This window comes from Oncorhynchus kisutch, unplaced genomic scaffold (assembly GCF_002021735.2).
Source record: "Oncorhynchus kisutch isolate 150728-3 unplaced genomic scaffold, Okis_V2 scaffold2320, whole genome shotgun sequence".
Taxonomy (NCBI): domain Eukaryota; kingdom Metazoa; phylum Chordata; class Actinopteri; order Salmoniformes; family Salmonidae; genus Oncorhynchus; species Oncorhynchus kisutch.
The window spans coordinates 12501-31888 of record NW_022264265.1 but is presented as its reverse complement, the minus strand read 5'-3'; the positions used below and the strand labels follow the sequence as shown (position 1 = coordinate 31888).

The window sequence follows — 19388 nt, the reverse complement described above, 5'->3', positions numbered from 1 at the left end:
CTTATTATTTAGTGGTATCATTCATTATGTAATGCTTTTGTTTCTAACCAGAGTGAACAGGTTGAAATTCACTTGTGAGGGCTGTAAAGGCCTCCACGCCTCAAAGGTGGAGCATTCCACTCACTGCCTCTGTGAGTTGTCCCTTTATAACCTCTCATAGTACTAGCAGTGTTTAATGTCCTGAGCCTTTAGGAGTAGTTACCTTCCTGAGCAGGTTGTAGGACTTAGAGTGAGCACCACCAAACAAATTTCACTCATCTGTTACTTTGTTGACTGGTTTCATTGTCTGTCTGTTCATCTCTCTTCCTCTCTGTCTCTGGGCAGTGTGCTGGTTCTGCATCTGAAGAGGTTTGGAGGACCTGGGGGGTTGGAGAAGCTGGAGGCTCCTCTTTTGTTTCCTTCGGAGCTGAGGCTCTCCACCCTCTGTGGGGACATGGTGCCACACCTGCACAGTGCCAGCCCACAGGCCCTCACCAACCAGGCCCCCAGCATCCAGGGGTCCATCCCCCAGACCCTCGCCAGCCAAGTCTCCAGCCCACCTGGAGAGGCCAAAGACAGTGCCCTCTGCTGTTCAGGTAGGTCATGGCACCATAACACTATTCTTGCTCCAACACCACACAAGCCACCCACTCTGACAGAGAAGCTCGAAGCTGCAATTTAAAATGTTTCTTAGATATTTTTAGTGATGTATGGGAGCTGTTTTAGACCAGAGCAATTCAGACAAGTGATCACGTTTTCACAGCTCTTGATATGTATATTTGACCCCTCAGATTCAAATGAGCAGGAACCAGGGAAAGTGTTGCTGACTGCCTCAGTGGTGAGAGAGAGAGAGAGAGAGAGAGAGTGAAACCAGTGAAAAATAAGTTATGACAGAACACTGAGATACTTATGAGGAGTACACGATGTAGTAGACCTGTAGTAGACTAGTACTGTAGTAGACTGTAGACAGTGTGGTGGACTGTAGAGGAAATGAGAATCCTATGATCACATGTGTTTTCCTACAGAAGCAGAAGCCAGTACAGTCAGTGAATGGTTATTACCAGCTGACTGGCGTAGTCTCTCATTTGGGAGGCTCCGCAAACTCCGGTAAGTAAATACCATCAAACACACACATGCAGATGCACAATACATATGACATCAGCTGAATTCCAAATCACTCCCTTCTCCTTGGATCTCAACTTGCATGTTCACGTGTGCCTCTGCCGTATACACAAGCATCCCGAAGCTGAGGGAGTGAACATTATCGAGGGTGAAGGCCAGGGATCATCAACAAGATTCAACCTCGGGTCCTTTTATTTTCTTAGCCAGATGGGAAGGGGTGTGGAACAAAATTACAAATAATTTGTAGACTGCAAATATACCGTAGGAAGGCCAAATAGATATAATATTTGACTCATTTCAAACCTTGCTTACATTTGTGTACAACCACATATATCTCTTTATTATACGTGGGAATACTTTGAAACAGATTTCCAAAATGAAAATCACTTGGAGCTGATTTGCTGGTGTTTTTACAGTCTTTTAACAATTACGTTTTATTTGGTCAGAAAACATAGGGGGCCAAATAAAATCACTTTTGGGCCAAATTTGTCCCGCGGGCCGCCATTTGGGGATCCCTGGGGTAGGGGATAATTAGACCCTCCAACAGCCATTTCGGCCAAGCTAGCAAGGCTGCAGGCTTCAGAGTGAAGTGTCATCCCAACAAGCACTGCAATATGTTTAGAGTTTGCTCAATTTAATTGAAAAGAATGGAGAGGCATGTCTAATTATATGCCATGTGTATTTGTTATCTCTGATTTCAAACTTGACACATGTAACAGATAAAATACCTCCCAAATGACCTGTTTAACTGTTACAAAAACACTCTATTACCCACAATAGCCTGACCCTTGACCTCTAGTCTGTCTTCCTTGTTCCCACAGGGCACTACATTAGTGACATATTGCATGCCAGTGGGAACTGGTTCTGCTGTAACGACAGCCAGGTGTCAATGTCCCATGAAGCCACTGTGCTGAGGACCAGAGCCCGGAGTGCCTACATGCTCTTCTATATGTTCAGGTACTGCTTACTCTCGCCATCTATATTCTTGTGTTGCTATTTATGTGTACGGTTCCTTTCACCCTACAGGCAATAGAGCGGGAGGCCCCAGCACACAGGGTCTAACAGGGCCACCAGCATCAGCCCAGCCTAAACAGGGGCAGCACCTGGACCAGCCTCCAAACACTCAGACCTGTCTCAACAGGGGTAATACCAGGCCCAGCCTCAAAACCCACAGCCCAGCCTCAACACTCACACACCTGCTTCGAAAGGGGTAGCATTTGGCCCAACATCAACAACCCCGAGCCCAGCCACAACAGGGGCAGCACTGGGCCCAACATCAACACACCCAGCCCAGCCTCAACATGGGAAGAACCAGGCCCAGCCTCAACATGGGCAGAACAAGACCCAGCCCCAACAACCTCAGACCTGCCTCAACAGGTACAGCATTCAGCCCAACTTCAATCATGCTGCTCTTCAACACTAGCATGAACATTCTTTCAGTAGCTTATGTCATAAATATCTGCCCTTGTTTTGACTACTTCACCTAATGTATAAAGTGTATAAAGTATACACACTAATGTAGTACACATGTAGATGTTGGTGGATAGAGAGTGTGATTATTTAGAGGATATAACCTCCCTTCTATTTGGTTTGGTTTGAAATCCTCCTGTTGTGAAATACACTGTGGTGTCTAACCTCTATTCAGCATGGTCACACCGGAAGACCTGCAATATTAATAAAGACAAGCAAATGTAAGAAAATCCCATTGAAGATGATTCTGTTGACCGTTGTAAACTCTTTACCTCAGGAAGATTTATCGTCTGGGATTCAGGCCGGTCCTAACAGGAACGTGACCAAGGAAGCAGCTGTAATGGAGCCTTCTAACACCCCAATCAGGTCTGGAGGAGGAATGTCAACATAAGATCAGAGATGCTATGCGTATCTTTGAAGTTACTCTCCAGTTGTATCCATTTGAATAAATACAGACATGAAAATGCTGGGCTACGGATGTGACCTTGGTTCTGTGAGTAGAGTAACGGGTCACCAAACAGCTATGGGAACTCCTTCCCTTTATCGTGATGTGATTGAGATGCTTAATATCAACGATGTTTACAATGACGCCACACCCTTACTGTACCATTGTGACCTGTCACTATTAAGGCTGTGTGACGTGACACACTGTCTTTTCTTATCTCCTATATACTCCTTTACGTATTTATTTGGACAGTGAAGCTACAACTTTTCATTTGGTCTCTATACGCCAGCGTTTTGGATTGGAGATGAAATGTTTCATATGGGGTGACTGTACAGAATGTCACCTTTAATTTAATGAATGGTAAATAATGTTGAGTGAGAAAGTTACAGAGGATCATACCCCCAAGACATGCTAACCTCTCACCGTTACCAATAATAGGGGAGGTTAGCATTTTAATATCATACCCCCAAGACATGCTAACCTCTCACCATTACCAATAATAGTGGAGGTTAGCATTTTATATCATATCCCCAAGACATGCTAACCTCTCACCATTACCATTAATAGGGGAGGTCAGCATTTTTTTTGGGGGGGGTATGATATTTATACCTCTGTAACTTTCTCACTCATCATTATTCACAATTCATTCATGATTATCTTTAATTATAGAATTATATTATTATTTACAATAAAAATGACTCCAAAGTTACACAATACATTATTTACTATTACATTTCCATTTTAGTAATCTAGCAGACTGACAATTAGAGCTTTCATCTTAACATACAGTGCCTTCAGAAAGTGGGACCAGGTTGGACAACAGCAGAAATGTTGTTGTGTTACAGACTAAATTTGAAATGCAGTAAATATATTTTTATATTTGTACAAAATACCCCATATTTTTAGAAATGTTTGCAAATGTATTGAAAATGAAATATAATATAGATTTTACATAAGTATTCACATCCCTAATCAATACTTTGTAGGAGCACATTTGGCTGTGATTACAGCTGTGAGTATTTCTGGGTAAATCTCTAGGAGCTTTCCACACCTGGATTGTGCAACGTGACCATTATTATTTTCAAAATTCTTGAAGTTTGTCAAATTGGTTGTTGATCATTGCTAGACAACCATTTTCAGGTCTTGCCATAGATTTTCAAGTAGATTTAAGTCAAAACTGTAACTTGGCCACTCAGGAACATTGACTGTCTTCTTGGAAAGCAACTCCAGTGTATATTTGGTCTTCTGTTTTAGGTTATTGTCCTGTTGAAAGGTTTATTAATCTCCCAGAGTCTGGTGGAAAGCAGACTGAAACAGGTTTTACTGTTTTGCTCCACTCAGGTTTTCCTGTTTAGCTCCACTCAGTTTATTTTTCTTCTGAAAGACTCTCCAGTCCTTAACGATTACAAACCATACTGTATGATAGTGAAACTCTTTATCACAGTGGATTAGAAACACTGGCCACCACGTGACTCCTACCAGCCTTAGTCTGATAATATAATACATGATATGACTCCCACCAGCCTTAGTTGATAAAATAATACATGATATGACTCCCACAAGTCTTAGTGTGATAATATACTACATGATATGACTCCCACCAGCCTTGATAATATAATACATGATATGACTCTATATCATATTACATACATACATACCTACATGAACTATTATACAACTCTACAGCTCTACTCTATTCCACAGGAGGAGAGAAAGCATCACACAGATCATTAGATACAGAGACAGAGTCAAAGGAGGCCCTCTGGTGGACGGAGTACTAACGACAGGTACAACTGTAGTGTTGTGACAGAGACCTGGGTGGATGTAGTACTAACTACAGGTACAGCTGTAGTGTTGGTGACAGAGACCTGGGTGGATGTAGTACTAACTACAGGTACAGCTGTAATGTTGGTGACAGAGACCTGGGTGGATGGAGCTGCATGCTAACAGACAGTCAGAGGAGACTACTGAGGTATAATAACAACAGTTTGAGGAGCTGCATGCTAACAGACAGTCAGAGGAGACCACTGAGGTATAATAACAACTGGAGACTGTGTCCAAGATGTTGTTGTTTCCAAGGTAATCATGTTCGCATATGCAGATGCATGGACGTCTTTTTCTGGGTTGCATCCGGTTTACACAGCCCAACATCACATGCTCACTAGCACTCAGTGGGTACAGGGAGCAGAGCGAGGCTCTCCAGAAGGTGGTACGGTCTGCCCAATGCATTTACCGGGGGCACACTGCCTGTGCTCCAGGACACCTACATCACCCATTGGCACAGGAAAGCCAAAAGATCAGCAAGGACATCAACCACACTGCCTGTTCCCCCCGCTATCATCCAGAAGGCGAGGTCAGTACAGGTGCATCAAAGCTGGGACCGAGAGACTGAAAAACAGCTGCTATCTCAAGGCCATCACTGTTAAATAGCCACCACTAGCCTGGTACCCACCCGGCAACTCAACCCTGCACCTTAGAGTTGCTGCCCTATATACATAGACATGGAATCACTGGCCACTTTAATAATGGAACACTAGTCACTTTAAAGATGTTAACATACTGCTTTTCTCATCTCATATTTATATACTGTATTCTATTCTACTGTATTTTAGTCAATTTTACTCTGACATTGCTCGTTCTAATATTTATACTGTATATTTCTTAATTACATTATTTTACTTTTAGATGTGTGTATTGTTGTGTATTATTGTGTTGTGTATTGTGTACTGCACTGTTGGAGCTAGGAATTAGCTTCCTATTTCGCAACAAAGCATCCTTCACTCATGCTGCCAAACATACCCTTGTACAACTGACCATCCTACCAATCCTCGACTTCAGCAATGTCATTTACAAAATAGCCTCCAACAAACTACTCAACAAATTGGATGCAGTCTATCACAGTGCCATCTGTTTTGTCACCAAAGCCCCATATACTACCCACCATTGCGACCTGTACGCTCTCGTTGGCTGGCCCTCGCTTCATACTCGTCGCCAAACCCACTGGCTCCATGTCATCTACAAGACCCTGCTAGGTAAAGTCCCCCCTTATCTCAGCTGTCATTTTTTTGTTCTGCAATTGAGATGTCCAAAACACACACAAGATGGCACCAACGCAACATGCAATTCGTGATTGGCTCTTTAGTGCAGTAGCCACTAGCTTGGATGACGTAGAGGCTGGTGTTAGCAAGACTGTGTAGCAAAAAGAAAGAACAGCAGAGAAATTCCAAGGTCAGACAATAATTATAGGCTATTTGCTACAAAAACCTGACTGCTGCATTAAACAGACTACTTATTATTGAGACTACTCACTATCAGTCATTTTCTCAGACAATCTTTGCAAAGCTTTCAAATCCAATTGTATTTGACACATGTGCCGAATACAACAGGTGTAGACATTTCAGTGAAAGGCTAATTTACAAGCCCTGAACCAACAATGCCATTTTTAAAAAATAAGTAAAGAAAAATATTTACTAAATAAACAAAAGTTAAAAAAATTGAAGAGCAACAATAAAATAACAATCACAAGGCTATATACAGGGGATACAGGTACAGAGTCAATGTGCAGGGCTACAGTTTAGTCCAGGTAGTTGAGGTAATATGCACATGTAGGTAGGGGTAAAGCGACTATGCATAGATAATAAATAGCGAGTTGCAGCGGCGTAAAAAAAGGGGGGGGGGGAATCAATGCAAATAGTCTGAGTAGCCATTTGATTAGCTGTTCAGCAGTCTTATGGCTTGTGGGTAGAAGCTGTTAAGAAGCCTTTTGGACCTACACTTGGCACACCAGTATCGCTTTCCATGCAGTAGCATAGAGAACAGTATATGGCTAGGTTGGCTGGAGTCTTTGGCAATTTTTAGGACCTTCCATTGATGCCGCCTGGTGTAGAGGTCCTGGATGGCAGGAAACTTGGCCCCAGTGATGTACTGGGCCGTACGCATTACCCTCTGTAGCACCTTGCGGTCAGAGGCCGAGCAGTTGCCATACTAGGTAGTGATGCAACCAGTCAGGATGCTCTCGATGGTGCAGCTGTATGAATTTTTGAGGATCTGAGGACCCATGACAAATCTTTTTGGGGGTTAGCACCTCACACCCTGTTGTAAATCAAGAACAGAACATCTCCCTCTCCAATGTTCACTAGAGGAATATGCCTTTGTTTCACATACTTTTTCCCACCAAAACACTAACACGTTCTAAGGTGAATACGGGAACAATGTTTCTAACATAGAATGTGGGGAATGGTCAAAAGCAGTCTAAAGAAGATTGTCATATTGTGTGTTATTTTGTGATGTCATTAAAAATGTTCTAAAGGAAATACTGTAACTTGAAAAGTATACACACTACATGTACGAAATGTCCATCCTCTGCGTTGCGCATGCTATATGAAACCTGATGAAAGTGTTTTTGTTAAGAGAGGGTTGTGATTTAGAAACTATAAGAGGAAATGAACTGTGCACAGTAAGTAGTCACCGCCCCCTTGAGTGTGGTCAGAGAGCGTGTCAGCCTGACGAAACCGCCCCTTTTGAACAAACTGTGTAAAATGATGGGTTAAGAATTAACATATCAGACCAGAGAGACATAGAGCTGCAGCTCACGTTTAAAGTGGTTTGAACTCTGAATCTCAACACGAGGTAGAGACGATAAAGTCACCCCCCGGACAATCACTGGTACGGCTGATTAGCTGTCCTTAGTAAAGTATCTAGAAAAGTGAATTACAGTAGAACCATACTACTACTACTCAAAACCACCATAGAACGCTACTCTCGTCACCCCACTGGGAACCATCGACACGGCTGGCTAGCCTATCTTCAAAGAAGCATCTTCTAGAGCGAATGGAAGTAGAATCAACTCTGCAGTTCTGTTCAGGACTACACGACAAGTCACCGTATACCGGACGACTGCAGAGGAGAACAGTAGAAGACGGGTGGGGACCCGTTTTGGACAATCATAGCTTTACAAACATATTCCAGTCTGTGATAGCAAAACAGTCCTGTAGCTTAGCATCTGTGTCATCTGACCACTTCAGTATTGAGCGAGTCACTGGTACTTCCTGCTTTAGTTTTTGCTTCTAAAAGTTTATTCCCCTCTGGTTGCACGTGTAACATGCTGGTAGAAACTTGGTGAAACGAATTTCCCTGCATTAAAGTCCCCGGCCACTAGGAGTGTCGCCTCTGGATGAGCATTTTCTTGTTTGCTTATGGCTTTATACAGCTCGTTGAGTGCGGTCTTAGTGCCAGCATCGGTTTGTGGTGGTAAATAATATTTTTTAAATGTAACCTTTATTTAACTGGGCAAGTCAGTTAAGAACAAATTCTTATTTAGAATGACTGCCTACACCGGACGACGCTGGGCCAACTGTGCACCGCCCTATGGACTCCCAATCACGGCCAGATGTGAAGCTGCCTGGATTTGAACTAGGTACTGCAGCCTCTTGCACTGAGATGTAGTGCCTTAGACCACTGCGCCACTCGGGAGCCCAATATAGAGAGCTATGAAAAATAAAGATAAATAGTGTGGTCTACAGTTTACAGTTTACAGTCTACAGGTCTACAGTTTACCATGAGCAAAACCTTGAGACTTCCTTAATATTTGATTTTGTGCACCAGCTGTTATTGACAAATAGACATAGACCGCCACCCCTTGTCTTACCGGAGGCAGCTGTTCTGTCTTGCTGATGCACGGAAAACCCAGCCAACTGTATATTATCCATGTCATCGTTCAGCCACGACTTGTGGAAACTGTTTTAATATCCCGTTGGTAGGACAGTCTTGAACGAAGCTCATCCAGTGTATTCTCCAATGATTACACGTTGGCCAATAGGACGGATGGTAGAGATGGGTTACCTGCTAATAGCACAATTGATTAGAAGCCTGTCACGCCCTGATCTGTTTCACCTGTCTTGTCTCCACCCCCCTCCAGGTGTCACCCATCTTCCCCATTATCCCCTGTGTATTTATACCTGTGTTTTCTGTTTGTCTGTGGCCAGTTTGTCTTGTTTGCCAAGCTTACCAGCGTTCGTCCTGTCAGCTTCTGTTTTTTCCCAGCCTCTCTTTTTCTCGTCCTCCTGGTTTTTGACCCTTGCCTGTCCTGACCCTGTACCCGCCCTCCTGACCATTCTGCCCGTCCCTGACCCTGCCGGCCGTCCAGTACCTTGCTACTACTCTGGATTATCGACCCTTAACTGCCGTGACCCTGTACCCGCCCTCCTGACCATTCTGCCCATCCCTGACCCTGACTGCTGTCCAGTACCTTGCTACTACTCTGGATCATCGACCCTTGTCTGCCGTGACCTGTTGTAATGACATTGTTACTTCACACAGTCTGCACTTGGTTCTTACCTTGATTCCTGATAGAGCCCGTAAAAAGGCAGTCATCTCCTCCGGCGCCGTTCTCATCCATGTTCAATGCTGTGCAAGCAAATACAAACGTGCACCTAGACTAGTGTTTGTGCAGAACTTTGCAACATTTATTTCCACACAAAATCCACAGTTTGTTTCATAATAATCATTGTGGACGACCAAGTCCAATATGGTAAAAACCAGGACCTGTAGGTGAGAGAGTGACATAAATATTCAACCTAATACACAATGAAGCATCTGAAAAAAGCACTGGTTGAGATAGGAAAGAACCAAGTCAACAACGTCAGTACAGAGTACAGTTGTAGCATGTGTTACACCGAGAGATGGATTAGAAATCACCATGTCATTAAGTCTGTATATTTGCTACACACAGGGAATACAGAATGAACCAATGAGATATTCATAATGTCACGTTTCTGAAAAAGGGGCTGAGACTCGTCAACGGACAATAGCATCAAATTAACAAATATCACCATCAATAAGCGTTAAGCTTTAGGAAGCCTATTATAATCAATAGCTTTATTGATTTATCATTAATATGTTTATTATAATCAATACCTTCATCATGAATATGTTTATTATAATCAATAGCTGCAATGATGATACATACAGTTACACTGGTGACAGTGCTGTCCACCTTCTCTCTCAGAATCAAACATGCATGATAGACAGAAGAGACAGAATTGCAATTACTTGTACAGTAGCATACCCTCAAGGAATACACATTGTTCAATATAATTAACTAACAGTCACATAGTTGCTATAGCTACATGTATATCACAGTTGCTATAGCTACATGTATATCACATAGTTGCTATAGCTACATGTATATCACATAGTTGCTATGGCTTCATGAACCGAGTGTACAAAACATTATGAACACCTGCTCTTTCCATGACAAAGACTGACCAGGTGAATTCAGGTGAGCCAATTGAGACATGGATTGTGTATGTATACCATTTAGAGATTGAATGGGCAAGACAACAGATTGAAGTACCTTTGAACAGGGTATGGTAGTAGGTGACAGGCACAACGCTGTTGGGTTTTTCACGCTCAACAATTGCCTGTGTGTATTAAGAATGGTCCACCACCCAAAGGACAATCCAGCCAACTTGACACAACTGTGGGAAGCATTGGAGTCAACATGGGAGGGGACTCAATATTAGGAAGGTGTTCTTAATGTTTTGTAGTCTCAGTGTATATCACATACAGTTGAAGTCGGAAGTTTACGTACACCTTAGCCAAATACGTTTAAACTCAGTTTTTCACAATTCCTGACATTTAATCGTAGTAAGAATTCCCTGTTTAAGGTCAGTTAGGATCACCACTTTATTTTAAGAATGTGAAATGTCAGAATAATAGTAGAGAGAATTATTTATTATATTTCATCACATTCCCAGTGGGTCAGAAGTTTACATACACTCAATTAATATTTGGTAGCATTGTCTTTAAATGGTTTAACTTGGGTCAAACATTTTGGGTAGCCTTCCACAAGTTTCCCACAATAAGTTAGGTGAATTGTGGCTCTTGACAGAGCTGGTGTAACTGAGTCAGGTTTGTAGGCCTCCTTACTCGCACACGATTTTTCAGTTCTGCCCACAAATGTTCTATAGGGTTGAAGTCAGGGTTTTGTGATGGCCACTCCAACCAATACCTTGACTTTGTTGTCCTTAAGCCATTTTGCCACAACTTTGGAAGCATGCTTGGGGTCATTGTCCATTTGGAAGACCGAATTTGCAACCAAGCTTTAACTTCCTGACTTATGTCTTGTGATGTTGCTTCAATTTAATTTTCGTTCCTCATGATGCCATCTATTTTGTGAAGTGCACCAGTCCCTCCTGCAGCAAAGCACCCCCACAACATATTGCTGCCACCCCCGTGGTTGGGATGGTGTTCTTCGGCTTGCAAGCCTCCCCCTTTCCCTCCAAACATAACGATGGTCAATATGGCCAAACAGTTCTATTTTTGTTTCATCAGACCAGAGGACATTTCTCCATAAAGTACGATCTTCATCCCCATGTGCAGTTGCAAACAGTAGTCTGGCTTTTTATGGCGGTTTGGAGCAGTGGCTTCTTCCTTGCTGAGCGGCCTTTCAGGTTATGTCGATATAGGACTCGTTTTACTGTGGATATAGATACTTTTGTACTGGTTTCCTCCAGCATCTTCACAAGGTCCTTTGCTGTTGTTCTGGGATTGATTTGCACTTTTCGCACCATAATACGTTCAACTCTAGGACACAGAACACGTCTCCATCCTGAGCGGTATGACGGATGTGTGGTCCCATGATGTTAATACTTGCGTACTATTGTTTGTACAGATGAACGTGGTACCTTCAGGTGTTTGGAAATTGCTCCCAAGGATGAACCAGAATTGTGGAGGTCTACATGTCTTTTCTGAGGTCTTGGCTGATTTCTTTTGATTTTCTCATGATGTCAAGAAAAGAGACACTGAATTTGAAAGTAGGCCTTGAAATACATCCACAGGTACACCTCTAATTGACTCAAGGCTGTCAATTAGCCTATCAGAAGCTTGTAAAGCCATGACATCATTTTCTGGAATTTTCCAAGCTGTTTAAAGGCACAGTCAACTTAGTGTATGTAAACTTCTGACCCACTGGAATTGTGATACAGTGAATTATACGTGAAATAATCTATCTGTAAACAATTGTTGGAAAAATTACTTGTGTCATGCACAGAGTAAATCTCCTAACCGACTTGCCAAAACTATAGTTTGTTAACAAGAAATTTGTAGAGTGGTTGAAAAACTAGTTTTAATGACTCCAACCTAAGTGTATGTAAACTTCCGACTTCAACTGTAGTTGCTAAAGCCTGCTGTCAGTCAATGGCAGGATATATTAGGAAGTCGGTGAAACATGAGACATTCTTCCCTGCCTGGAGCAAAACCAACAGTCTTAAGACATCCTGGCCCAACAGTGTCATATTCATTATATACCAAGCGGTAGAAAATGGACTGAAACAGAGAAGGTCTTCCTTATTTTGGCCAATAAGAAACACTTGTCGCCCCCCATTGCAAAACATTTTGCTACGGTGCACCCTAATGAATATGACCCAGCTTTCCATCAAATGAACTTGGCACTACTGTACCAATGCTTCTAATTAAATTCTCAGGGTATACAAAATAAAGGTAGTAGCTAGTAGTACAAATATAGAGGAGGCTATATAGTATCAGAAAAACAGGGTCAACATCCAATCGCAGTCATAATAACTCGGCGAGGTAACAGTCTGACATTTTTGCCTTGGCCTATCAACAAAGGGACTGGGCGGGGGGGGGGGGGGGGGGGCATAGCCTGGTTCCAGATCTGAGAAGACAGCACAAACAGATAGTGGACCAGGCTAGAAGAAGCATACTGTTCATAGGAAACAACTGGCAGCTGACAAGGCAAAATAAATGGTCATAGTCACAAAAGGAGCTGCTCTGAGGTCAGCTTTACTTCTCATGTCCCAAAGGTTAAGATTAGGAGTGGGGGTCGAGTCAGCTGGTCTGAGACCTGTAGTTAAAGGGTACCTTTGAAACAGACATGGTTCTTATTAAAATGCAGTTTCACAAGTCATTGATCACTATCGACAGGTAAATGTTGTCATTATAACAGGTTTACAACTTGATTACAACCAGTTTTCAACCTATAATGATCAGAGGAAGGGATAACAGTTAATGCCATTCTATTGCTAAACATGTACCTTTTCTTTTGCACGTCTCGGATTTCATAGTTGTACTGCGAGTATCTTTAAAAAAGAGACTGCTGAAATAGTACTGCTGAACATGGGTTTGGGTATACGACTAGAAGACAACCACACATAGGACAGTACTACATAACATAGGAGAACCCAAATACTTAGTCATGAAAAACAGCTTCTCCGTCAGCAAGACACAGATGAGCAATGAGCCCAATGGCTGTTCATGTTCTCTCTCTCTCTCTCTCTCTCTCTCTCTCTCTCTCTCTCTCTCTCTCTCTCCCTCTCTCTCTCTCTTTCCCCCCTCTCTCTCTCTCTCTCTTTCTCTCCCTCTCTCTCTCCACCCCTCTCTCTCTTGTTCTCTCCCCATATCTCCCCCCCTCCCACGCTCAGCTATGCGGCTGCACTGACTGACGTGATGACATGACATCATGCTTTGTGATAGTCTCTGAGTCCCACCGTTCACACGTACACAATGTTTTCTTTAACCATACAGGATGTCTGAACATGGAAATCTGGTATTAAAAAAAAACATTTTCCCAGAAATGTCCACCCAGGTGAATGAGCCAGTGGGAGCGAGTGACTCATCAGCAATAACTGTAATTATACATAAGCTGCCGAATAAGAGCTTTACACAAACACACACTCATGCACACACACATAAACACACACACACATGCACACATAGTGGTGAAAGAGAGATGTAGAAAATGAAATGCAAGGATCATCTCCTGTCTGTGGTTGTAGTCACACTAAGAGTTAACATGCTATTTCTCCAGCCCAGATAACAAGATCTCCATCATCACCTTGATGCTAGTCGCAGAGAATAGTCCAACTGGTTACAGTATTAAAGTATCAATCTACTGTAGCTTTGAGCCAATCTAGAGGTCAATAGCTTTGAAGTCAGGCTTGGGTCTCAAACAAGACTCAGTACATGGGAAATCCATGGCAACCATTCCTACAGTATGAAGCCACTGCTTGTTACCAGAGAAACTAAATGTAGCCTTCAGATAACTATATATGTGACAATAACAACAACATGAAATGAAACCTGTGATTTGTCTCATTTTCACACTACGCCTGTTCAGCACAATAACATTCGGCAGTATATTTTGATCGCTGTTTAAAGTGAGTCATTCTGTAATTGACTAGTGAGTACTCAATCTGTACTCAATCTGTAACAATCTGTACTCAATCTGTACTCAATCTGTACTCAATCTGTACTCAATCTGTACTCAATCTGTACTCAATCTGTACTCAATCTGTACTCAATCTGTACTCAATCTGTACTCAATCTGTAACAATCTGTACTCAATCTGTACTCAATCTGTACTCAATCTGTACTCAATCTGTACTCAATCTGTACTCAATCTGTACTCAATCTGTAACAATCCTTAGGCGATTATGGTGAAATGGTTCTGTTGAATTAAAAAATAAATGATTCAAGATTATTAAAAATGAACAAACACACAACAGCAAAGCACACGAGAGAAAGCCCTGACACGGTTCCAGTTTGAAAAGCTCACAAAACAACTCCTCCATTCGCTCTAGGTCTAGGACAATATGGGAGACAACAGGGGCACTTCAATACAGATGACGAAAATCAAGTGCAATGCCTTGAAATCAAAGCTGTAACTTCTGATATTAACAGTCCTTCGTCCAGTTAGCACTTCATTTCCAGTTCAAGTTTTCCATTTCACTTCCTTTGCTTGGTGTTGCTAATATGCAAATGATTACATTCAATATCATAGGTGAAGGTTTAAAGTTAGAGTTAGGCTGTTGAATGAGCAATTGAGCAGATAAGGAAACTCCATTGAAGAGGACAGAGAGAAGATGGCGTAGATTGGGTAGAGAGCACACTAAGATCAGTCCACATAGTTCTAAACCTTGGGAGAAATACACACCACAATTCCTCTTTTGAAATGTCAGAATAGGACAAAGTCTGGATGTGTACTATCAGCTAACAGTGAAACAGCACTAGAATAGGTATCAGAAAACCAATGTCTTGGCGTGTTGTAACTGTACACACCACCTCTTTCTCAGTGTTCATATTCTTGTCACTGACCACTCAGAATCCAACGGACAGTCAGACAGTCTTGGAGTGATTTCAATGGCTCTTGTCCATCGTCATAATCATTGTTCATATCATTATTGCCTAGCAGATTGCTGATCATCCGAGCAGCAGCGCAACAACAGGTCAATGTGAGTGTCAGACAGCGAGGTCAGTCTGTACCAGCTTGTAACTAGACTAGACCCAGTCTCACCTTGTCAATGACTGTACATCCAACAGCAACATCAACCACTGGCCCTCGTCAAAGGCAGGCTGCTCTGAGAGAGAGGGATGGGAGAGGAGGAGAGGAGAGAAGAGAAGAGGAGCTAACAGTACTCTGATGGGAGGATGGGAGAGGAGGAGAGGAGGAAAAGAGAAGAGGAGCTAACAGTACTCTGATGGGAGGATGGGAGAGGAGGAGAGGAGGAGAAGAGAAGAGGAGCTAACAGTACTCTGATGGGAGGATGGGAGAGGAGGAGAAGAGAAGAGGAGCTAACAGTACTCTGATGGGAGGATGGGGAGAGGAAGAAAGCGGGAGGTATTTTTGCAAAGCAAAAGGGCAGGTGCAGCAGAGCTTCAGACACAGCAGGTGGGTTGTTGTTGTGTGTGTGTGTGTGTGTGTGTGTGTGTGTGTGTGTGTGTGTGTGTGTGTGTGTGTGTGTGTGTGTGTGTGTGTGTGTGTGTGTGTGTGTGTGTGTGTGTGTGTGAGTGTGAGTGTGTGTGTGTGTGCGAGGGAGACTGTGTGAACATTATGCTGACTTTATACTGTCTCATGCAGCTGTTGCTCCTCTTCCTGTGATGAAAGAGAGACAGAGAGGGAGAGAGAGAAACAGAAAGGGAGAGAGGGAGAGAGAGACAGAAAGACAGAGAGACAGAAAGAGAGAGCGAGAGAGAGTATAATTAGCAGTTTCACTGCAGCATTGGTTTCTCCACTTTGAGAAATAATAAAAGGTGTCTTTGTTCCCGGTGGCAGCACAGTGGGACAGAATGATAATGACCGTCAGAAAGATCAACACAGATAAACTGTCCGACTCCCTCTGTAACGACTTCCTTCCTCCTTTCAATTAGAAGGCTGTGATGATCCTCTTCCTCTGTGTTACTATGGTGACTTCACATTACTACAGTAAGCCGTTAACACAAGCAGGCCCATACTAGTTGATGTGGGCCTTGGCTTCCTTCCTGGTTTGAACAGTAGGGGGTGCTACTGGGTCAAAGTAAACACTTTTAAGCTCCATTGGCTCCATTTGTTGTCAGTCAAGTGAGTTTTGGTCACCTGACCAAATTATTTGGCCCTCATTGGCTGTCCTCATGACGACTCCACGGTGATGATGGCGTCCCCGCCCCTGGGGATGGCCGAGGAGGCGTGGCCACACTGGGCGACCTGCTGCGCTCGGAGGGAACAGTCCACACTGTCATGGAGGAAATCCGCCCCCTCCTCTCCATCCCCTCCTACAACTTGATCTTCTTCCACCTTCTTCTCCACATCCTCTTCCTCGCTCTTCACTTGGCAGCGGCACACTTCGATGCCGGAGTCGCCTGTGAGCCGGCGGTGACGGAAATGATCCTCATCCTCCTCTTCCTCCTCCTCTTCCTCTCTCTTCTCTTTCTCCACGGGCTCGAAGAAGTCCACGTTGGTGGAGAAGAGGGCATGTTTGGGGGGAGACTGGGTGGGCTTGGGGGGAGAGAGGATGGAAGGGCTCTGTCTCTCTGTGACCCCACCCTCACTCAGGCCGCCCTCTACCCCTCTCTCGTCAGCCAGCACAGCCAGGGGGTCCATAAGGATGAGTGGAGGGAGTGGCAGATGATGTGGAGGAGGAAGTGGAGAGGGAGAAGATAGTTTGGGAGGGGGGAGAGTGTGAGGGAGAGGAGAAGACGTTGTGGGAGAAGGTGTAGGTAGAAGTTCAGGTGGAGGAGCTGGATATCCTCCTGGAGACAAAGGGGACCTGGCAGACACAACTCCCTCCAGCGATGAACCCTCCCTGGGGAAGCCTCTCAGGACCTGCCTCCCTCCTCCTCCAACCTCGCTACCGGGCGTGGAGGCATGGCTGGTATTATCCGTCTCGTAGGTCACCTGGACAGAGAAGGAGGTGCTGGATGGGGAGGTGAGGAGGGAGCAGGACTCGCAGGAGCAGCTGGTGTAGTTGTCTGAACTCTGAGATGAGGTCAGGCCACCACCGGCACCGCTGGGGCCCGCCCTGGAGCTAACCAAGTAGGAGGGAGGGCCGAGGGGTTGTTGCTGGTGGTGATGGGGGTAGGCTGAACCGTAAGGGGTGGCTGTGTAAGCGGTGGCGCCCCCCATCGCCCCCTGCAGAGCAAAGACGGAGCTGTAGGATGGAGGGGGTGAGGGGGGCTGGGCTGCCACCTCCTCATAGGACGGCAGCTTGAAGGAGGCCAGGAAACCTACAATATAACACATGACAGATAATCAATTTCATCTCCTAACCACTAGGGTTACATGACCAGCAATAGACACCAAACTCCAAAATAGTCCGTGTGCAGCGCATTCAAAAGTCTTGTTTTTTCATGATACTTCCACACTATGAGGTTGAAATGACACACTGAAATGGACAAAATTATGATAATGCCCTTTTTGTGTAAGAGCTGTTTGAAAAAGAATCCTGGCATTTCAGCCTGTTCAGGTGGGATGGAGTTTTTGGCCCAGATCATGACATCACAATCAGATCTGATTATTCTGACCAATGACTAGTCATCTTTTATTTGCGTATGTATCCTCCTACTTTGGAGGGGTACTAGAGTCTAGACGCTCCTATGCGCCAGTCAGGGTTGTGTATGTAAATACTGTATATTAACATTTGTATCAAGACGCCCACACAATCAGACTGAGCATTTCAATGGCAAAAGGAGGCTCAGGAAAACAAATTATACAAAAATATATCCGGAGTTGTTTACATTTGAAAATAAAATTAAGAAGACTGCATCGGGGCTATAAGTTGTACTTCCTTGACCTTCCCTGGCACAATGCAGCCAATGGAATAGTCCCAAAAGTTCAAATCCAACCAATCTAGCACCCTAGACAGACTCAAGCAAATGAGCAAACATTTCAAATGCTATTTGAACCCAGGTCCTGCTAATAACACGATAAGGTGACGCAGACAATGAAAGGACCGGGGAGAGAGGCGAGCGTAGCTATACGTACTGAGGTCCAACATGGACGCAGGGTAGTTGCAGGCTCCGTGGTAGGCGATCAGGTTGATCTCCCTCTGTCTCTGCTGCTGCTGGACACGCAGCTTGGCCCGCCGGTGGCGGTAGGCACAGCAACAGCTGAACAGAATCACGATGGTCCACAGCAGCCAGAACCCTGCAGGATACAGACACACAGAGACACTGGCCATACGGAATTGAATTCAAGCAACTTTATTAATCCCAATTATTGAACAGCCTCTGGTAGCTATACTGTTGAAAAGGCTTTTATAAATTGATATTTATTATACCGTAATAAGACAAACCGTCTACAGTTTGATCAGAGGACCAGCCTTAAGGGCTTGCTCATGTTAAACTCCCGATCTGGTCTGGTTACATACCACAATGCATCGGTATAGCTGTGTGACAGCAAATGCTGACAAGACAAGCCTCTTGGCTGGTATCGACTGGTTGTTACTCACACCACAGCTCGTAGTAGTAGGTGCAGCATCCTGTTTCCCCACAGCAGTGGCCGGTCTCACACAGGTAGCCTGGGTTGTTGTTGACACCAGGGCAGTACTTATGACTGAGCATGGGCTGGCTGCCTGAGCCAGCTTGGTCCTTCACCCCCTAGTGGACAAGACATGACATGACAACAACGTACATGGTAAACAACAACAACATGGTCGTTTAGCTTGAGCAGGGTGTTTTTCAAATTTCCAGTTGTGGGGTTGGAGACGAGTACCCCCCAGGGTTGCACTTTTTTGTTCCAGCCCAGCACCATCTCATCTGATTTAACTACTTAACTAGTCATCAAACCCTTGAATAGTTGAGTGGCTCAGATGTGGTAGCCTCAAACAAAAATGTATTCATTACCTTTACTTAACCAGGTATACACAGTGCATTCGGAAAGTATTCAGACCCATTCCGTTTTTCCACATTTTGATACGTTGCAGCTAAAATGGATTCAATAAAAAACATTTCCTCCATCAATCTACACACAATACCTCATAATGACAAAGTGTGAAAAGTGAAATGTTAGAAAACGTATTAAAAAATCAATAAAACAGAAATACCTTATTTACATAAGTATTCAGACCCTTTGTTATGAGACTCCAAATTGAGCTCAGGT

General features: G+C 43.9%; 1 protein-coding gene across 1 annotated transcript in view; it reads right to left on the bottom strand.

Annotated features, from left to right (window-relative positions):
- Nucleotides 1–12089: 12089 nt before the first annotated feature.
- Nucleotides 12090–19388, bottom strand: part of LOC116369898 (atrophin-1-like) — a 19680-nt gene continuing 12381 nt past the window's right edge. Inside the window, exons 4-6 of the mRNA XM_031819601.1 lie at nucleotides 18739–18886; nucleotides 18273–18434; nucleotides 12090–17515 (exon numbers count right to left, since the gene is read on the bottom strand). Coding sequence (XP_031675461.1) covers nucleotides 16422–17515; nucleotides 18273–18434; nucleotides 18739–18886 — 1404 coding nt within the window. The 3' untranslated portion in view covers nucleotides 12090–16421. The remainder of the gene's footprint in view (nucleotides 17516–18272; nucleotides 18435–18738; nucleotides 18887–19388) is intronic.